At 56.7% G+C, this 6,633-nt stretch overlaps 1 protein-coding gene across 1 annotated transcript in view; it reads right to left on the bottom strand.

Moving 5' to 3' along the window:
- Positions 1–2,684: 2,684 nt before the first annotated feature.
- Pgbd5 (piggyBac transposable element derived 5) overlaps positions 2,685–6,633 on the bottom strand; it is a 56,904-nt gene continuing 52,955 nt past the window's right edge. The window contains exons 6-7 of the mRNA XM_021650123.2: positions 5,613–5,718; positions 2,685–4,275 (exon numbers count right to left, since the gene is read on the bottom strand). Of these exons, the coding sequence (XP_021505798.1) occupies positions 4,080–4,275; positions 5,613–5,718 (302 nt within the window). The 3' untranslated portion in view covers positions 2,685–4,079. The remainder of the gene's footprint in view (positions 4,276–5,612; positions 5,719–6,633) is intronic.

The following is a 6,633-nucleotide window of genomic DNA, read 5'->3' as shown; positions in this document are numbered from 1 at the left end:
CTGGCTTCCAGCTTCCATATTGGCCCAGGATGCAAAGGCCAGCCAGTCAGCGGTCGGGCAGCTGCTAGCTGCCTTGAACAGTCTGAGCAGAGGGAAATGGGGCTGGAGCCAGGATGACACAGAGAGCCTCAGCAGAATGGGGCCGCAGGGACCCTGCCCTGTCCCTCCTCATCTCCCGCAGCCACGTGAGGACAATGCTCACAGTGATGACCAGGAGACAGGGAGAGGGCTAAAGTGGCCAGGAACAGGGTAAAGGTTTTAAAGGCATGTCCTCAGAGACTGCTGCCTCTCCCAGGCCCACTGTCCGCTGGCTCACTCAGCTGTGACCTCATCAACAGCTAAACTCATTGCTCAGGTTAGTGTCCTCTTGGTTCAGTCACCTCCCGACGGCAGACCTCCGGGACACCCAGCCTTCCCACATCAGCTCTGGGGAGTTTTCATCCATGCTGTACTCACCAGCAAAGCTGGTGCTGTGTGTGTGCACACTTCCCACGCCCCCCACACCCCAGGAGAAGCCAGAAGAGTGAAGAAGAACACAAAGTATATGACTGAGCCTCAGAGCCGGTGGCTGTAAAGCAACTGTCGAAGAAACAGCCATGACTGGATGCCTGAATTATCATAATGGGATCATGTGTCACACAGAAGACCCCAGACTTAGCTCATGGTCTGTGAAATCTGTAAACAAACAAAACCTTAGAGTGAAAACCCCTAAAATCCCACTGCCTTATTAATACCTTTTTGGCCTTTATGTATACACTGGGTAGGAACAGAGGGTCTTATCCAAGTTCACGGTCAACTTCCTATCTGTGTCCCACCTGCCTCACAGGAAGTGACCATGGTGCCACCTTGTGGTGGCTGGTCCATACACTGTCCCACACTGAAGCTGGCTTTGGGGAAGAGGCAGCCGTGGATGGTGTAGATGAGGGATTTGGAACCTCTGGGCCTTGTCTCGGGGTGGCATTCACCTCGAGTCCTGCACACAGATCGCTCCATCTTGGCCGCCAGCCTCCCTGACTAGTCTGCAGCCAGAGGACTAGGGGGTCTCTGTCTAGGATGTCCCACCCAAGTTTTCAAAGATGGCCCAGTCACCACAGAAGACAAGGTCCTGATCTGAAGCTCTTGTCAACCAAAAAGACTGAACCAGAAAAGGAAAGGAGCAAATGCTTAGTTGTTTTCCTTCTGGGCTGAGGTCACCGGAGCCCGCTGCGATGGGCAGGCTTGAGGGTCTGGGGCTCATGCTTCTCTCCTTTCCCCCGGGGAGGGCATGTTTAAGTGGAGAGAGGCCTCGCTGGCCATGGCTGTGAGGTGCCACCAGCCCCGTGTTCTGCCAGGCCGGTTCCTGGCGAAGCAGTGGCTTGTGGGATATGCAGGGATGAATTGGGGTTTCTGTAACACCTCTCATGAGAATCACTTCCTGGGTCACCGGGATACGGATCTTCAGCGTCCTCCTGAAGGCTGTGATCGGAAGACATCCTCACCCGTCTAAGGCACTACCGAGAGGTGGCAGAACCATTAGGAGAGGTGCCGAGGGGAAGGAGTTCAGGCTATCGGGGTGTGTCCTGGAAGAGGATCCTGGGACCTTGGCTCCCTTGCCTCTCACTGTCCACTTCCTACCACGCCCTCTACTCAAGAACTTCTGCCTTAACCCGAAACACAAGAGGGAGAGGGAGCCCCGCGTGCTGGGGTCGCTCAGTGTGAACCAGATAAACACTGTCCCGGTCAACTAACACAAGAGGGAGCCCCGCGTGCTGGGGTCGCTCAGTGTGAACCAGATAAACACTGTCCCGGTCAACTAACACAAGAGGGAGCCCCGCGTGCTGGGATCGCTCAGTGTGAACCAGATAAACACTGTCCCGGTCAACTAACGGACTGGACTTTTGTCTGGGTGACAGGAAGCTGACACTGGGGACTTGCCCTGGTCACCATGGATGTCTGATTGCTGAAAAGCCAGTGTCCCCTTGAGGACCAGGAGACGCTGTGAGTTTACAAACAGCAGTGCCTGAGCCACACCAAGGCTGTGGAGGCAAAGCCCGGGCCCTGAAGGCTTTCCAGTGCCATGCCTCACCGGCTGTGGCGCCCCTACTGCCCGGCTGCCATCTTCCCACTAGTTACAGAAAGAGCGTGGCCAGAGAGCCACAGACTGTGTCTCAGGAGCAGGGACTGCGCCAAAAGGCGACAGGAGCAAACGCCCTGCCGGTCGTCACCACCTGCTGGCCACAGGCGCACACCACCGTCTGGGAGACTGCAGTCCCTCTCCATCCCCAGCAGGGACGGCATTTCTGAGACCCAAGACCTCCGTGGGTACCAGAATCACACACCGTGCCTCTGCCTTTCCCAGTGAGAAAGTTTAATTAGGCGCAGTGAGAGGTTAATGATACAACACAACAACTGCAGCCACGTGCTCTAATAAGGTTTACAACACACCGGTTATTTATTTCCACGTGGTACTTTGAGATCACAGTTGACCTCAGGCTAAAAATAACGGGGTGCAGCTACGCTCAGAACCACTGCCGTTCGTTTGTGTTCACACAGAAAATCCCAGCTGGTTTCTTTATAAACTGTTGAGTGGTTCAAGATTCCAAGAACAGGTCAGCTCACACGTACCTGGCCACACAGCAGGAAAGCAAGTGCAGAGGCGTAGCTTTCTTACTCGGACCTTTGAAACAAAGCCACATACTAACAGCCAGCATCTAAATAGATTTTTATTTTTATTTTTCTTGATTGGACAGAAAAGAAAAAGTCATTGGCCTTCATTAGTCTCCCTAAGTGCTGGAAACACCTGAACTCAGAAAGAGTGGACCTTGTAGAAAAGCATCACAAATTAAAAATATATTTCTCCACGTGGTAAAAGTGCTTTCAATCCAAGTAAGGGTACAGCAAAGGTTACCTTAAACACAATCTGGAATTGGGCCTATGATCGGTGGTGTCTCGGGGCCCACCGCAGGTGAGGGTGTGCACAGAGTGAGGGCACAGAAGTGACAAGGCATGGAAGGCCTTCTGCCCGCCACAGCTCAGCTCACTGACGAATGAGGGAGTGTCCCAAAGCCCCCCGCTGAGGACATCCTGCATCTGTAGACGTTAGGTGGCTGCGAGGTCAGGTGGGGGCTGCAAGGTGCAGGTTTCCTATCTGTGGGGAGGGCAGACCCACCTCGGGGCTCCGTGGAGACGTGCCAACCTCTGGCCGGAAGGGCCTGGGTCTCGGGAAGGACGCCCACGCCTTCCTGCCTCTGCGGTGGGCAGGCCCCAGGCCCAGGTCAACCCCCCAGGTGGCTCCCAGCCAGGCCTCCTCATCCGCTGTCCCTTCCCGGGAACCACCACACACAGAGAAAGGGCGATGGGAGATTTTGTTTTCACGAATGCTACATAGTTCTCAAGACAGGTAACTCTGCCAGCAGGACACGGTGACAAAGTGCCCAGCCTGCGGGTTCCCCAGGCCTTGGTAGCCGTAGCCACGGCTGTCCTGGAAGCCGAGGCCCTTCCTGCCCTGCCACAGGCCAGACACAGAACTGCGATCATGCAGGGAACTGTGAGGGTGTGTGATGTGGGGGAGGAGGGGACACGTCTCGTTTACAGTAGACCTTAAGCAACAGTAGGAAAATAACCTGAAGAGATATTGAAAAATTAAAAAAACGGCATCGCTCTTCCCTCTCGTGGTTCCCTCTGTGCCCTGCTCCGTCACCAGCCCTATGGAGGACGTAACGGGGACACCCTGTTTCCAGTCCGCTGCAGCCACTCCTGCCCGCTGACTCTGAGGCGGCACCTTCTTTCCATGGAGCCACTAGGCTGATCCCACGGAGGAGCGCTGGAAACCACGCCCCCTATTGCTGAGCGCTGGCTCCGAGCGGTCCATCCCGGGAGCGGGCCTGGTCGAGCTGGAGCCCATCAGCATCTTTGGTCCACTGGTCCTTCTGCTGGTACCTTCCGAGGTCACGGCCCCGCCAGTCACCTGTACAGGCTCTGGGGAGCCACCCTTTGGGGGGTGATGCGGAAAACAGATCCTGACCACACACGGGCCCTCCAATGAACACGCAGGTGACGGGCGCCTTTCTTGTCCCTGCCGCCCCTGGGCCGGCACAGTCTCAGTGGGTTGGTGACGTCTCCTCCAGGCCCAGCAACTCCCTGACGAGTCTCTCTCCAAACTGGGCCCGGCTGTACCTCTTCACGTGGTAGGCGTCCGACATTTTGTATAGGATGTAGGCGTTGTTCACGGCGATGCTGATGGCGAACCAGAACACCTGCTGCCACGTCTTGTTTGGCTTGTGGGAGATGAAATACCTGGGGCAGAGGGGAGGAGGCACAGCGTTGAGACCCGAGGCTTAAGCGCGCCCTCGAGGGCGGGGTGCTCCTTAACACTCGGCCAGCCCTATCAGCCCTGGCAAACGCTGGGGCGAGGGGACTCCTCCAGCTGAGGGGGTCCAGGAAAGCAGCTTTGTGAGCCACCGTCCATGTCCTGACCCTGACACACTCACTGGATCACTAGGCTAAACTAGGGTGGGAATATTTCTTTCATCTGTCGCTAGCACCCAATCTGGGATGAACAGGTCTCTGTCTACATCTCATCAGAAAGGTCACACAACAGGCGCGCTGGATGCGGCTTGTGGGAGAAGAGCCCGGAAGCTCAGCGTCTGCCCCATCTGCTCACTCCTGTCTGGTGGGAGCGCGGGGAACCTGCTGCGGGCAGGGTTTCATCACAGTGAAGAAAAACAATGAAGAAGAACAGAGCTGCGGAGGGATGGGGGAGGCGGGGCTGTGACAGGCCCTTTTCCACCCCAGCACCCGGTTCTCAAAACCCTTCTCCAGGCCCGTCCACACCTCAGTGCTTGGTCCCTCAGCTCTAGGCCTTGTGGTGTGGTTCCCACACGTGTTCCCGTTGCCCTTTGTCCTTCTCCGGGGAAGGCACAGGACCCTGGGTCGGACCTGAGGGCAGTCTTATGCCCAGGACCTTATTTTAGGATTGTCACGTTTACTGTCTCTGCTTCTCGGCCACGTCATGCCTGAAGACCGCAGAGCGCCCAGCACAGGACAGCATCCCTCCTGTCCACTAAACCGCCACCAACATCTTTGAAACACAATGACACTAATGTGGCAAGTGTCCGGTCAAGGCAGACTGCCAAGGAAGACTGGGTGTTCCAGGGAGAACAGGCTTTGCTCTCCCCTCCCACCAGGCCAGAGGCCAAACAATGGCAGTCCCCCTAAGCGGCCCGGTAGGGGCCCGGCTACCTGGCTAGCCGCACTAGCTTTCCTCTCTGTGGGAAGACTGGATGGAGGCAGCTACGCATCTGCAGCCTCCTCCTCCTCGGTGACCGGCACACCGTGGCAGGTGGCTCTGTGGTACACACATCTCCGTGTGCACTGCATGTGCCCTTTTTATACTGTGTGTGCACAAGCCCACACCTGACCCCAGGCATTCCCGTGCAAAGGAACCGAGGCCGTGGGCCGACTCCTGGCACTTCTGACAGACGGGAGGTGGGACTAGGGTCTACCTCATAGGTCCTCATGCCGCACACTCGTTCTTCACCCTGTCTGGGCCAGCACTACCGCCCCTGCACGCCACTGTGGCGGCGGCGTGTGCCATCCCCACCCGCAGGGCCGCCCGCTGTCCACACACTCACCTGCTGTACTTGTCGTCGTATCTACAGATGTAGCTGAGGTGAGCAGCGAAGGCCTCCACAGCCAGAGGGCAGGGGATTTCCCCGCTTCTTCGCTTGATGATGACACCTGTGGTTGTGACAGGAGCTCAGACCCCATCCAGGCGCCCAGGCCCAGGGGTGGGAGTGGGGGTGGGGAACTGGGCCAGCACCATCCATCAGCTGCTTCAGCAGAGCCATGGGAGTGAGGAGGCACTCAAGGCAGACAACCGCAGACATCTGCCACCGAGGCTCCAGAGCTTCATGGGCACAGGGCCAACGGCACGCCCACAGGCAACTCTAACAGGCACACGCAGGATGTCACCATGACAGGCCTGAGCAGAACTGAGGGGAAGCAGGCCTCTCTATTCCTCCCTCTGCCCTCATCCTGGTTGGATTGGCCAAGAGCTGACACACACACACACACACACACACACACACACACACACACACACACACAGAACACATCCGATGCGCCTCCAGAATGCAGAGCCTGGGAGCCAACAGGGAACCCTCCGGATCTCGCCATGTCATTGCACCAACAGCTGCTGTATGGTGTCTGTCCTCTGTGCACTGTCGGCCTACCCTACAAAGAAGGAGGTGTCTTTCTCAGCACTGTGCACCCTGGGCATTATTGGGGGTTGGTCTAATGCTGATTAGTGTCTCCCAAGATCTGGTTGAACCCCAGACAAGCACATTCTCACCTACACCAAGTATGTATGGAACTCTGCTCCCCAATTATCCCTGATTGGTTAATAAAGTTGCTGACAGCTTGGGCTGGGCAGGAGAGGTGGGTGGGGCTTAGGTCCCGGGCCTTGGGATCTGAGAGGACGGAAGGAGAGAAGAAGACAGAGAAAGTGGATATGGCCTAACGGAGCAGATCCGGCCCAGACAGGACGGCTTATTGGCAACTAACTTGGGTTGTGTAGCTGGGAGATAGCAAAACAGCTTAGAGGGTTGATGTCTGCCCAGCTCTAGTGCTTTACGCTTATAAAGTAAATTATAG

Source organism: Meriones unguiculatus, chromosome 10 (assembly GCF_030254825.1).
Source record: "Meriones unguiculatus strain TT.TT164.6M chromosome 10, Bangor_MerUng_6.1, whole genome shotgun sequence".
Taxonomy (NCBI): domain Eukaryota; kingdom Metazoa; phylum Chordata; class Mammalia; order Rodentia; family Muridae; genus Meriones; species Meriones unguiculatus.
The sequence above is the reverse complement of the archived record's forward strand: the minus strand, read 5'-3'. Positions and strand labels throughout refer to the sequence as shown.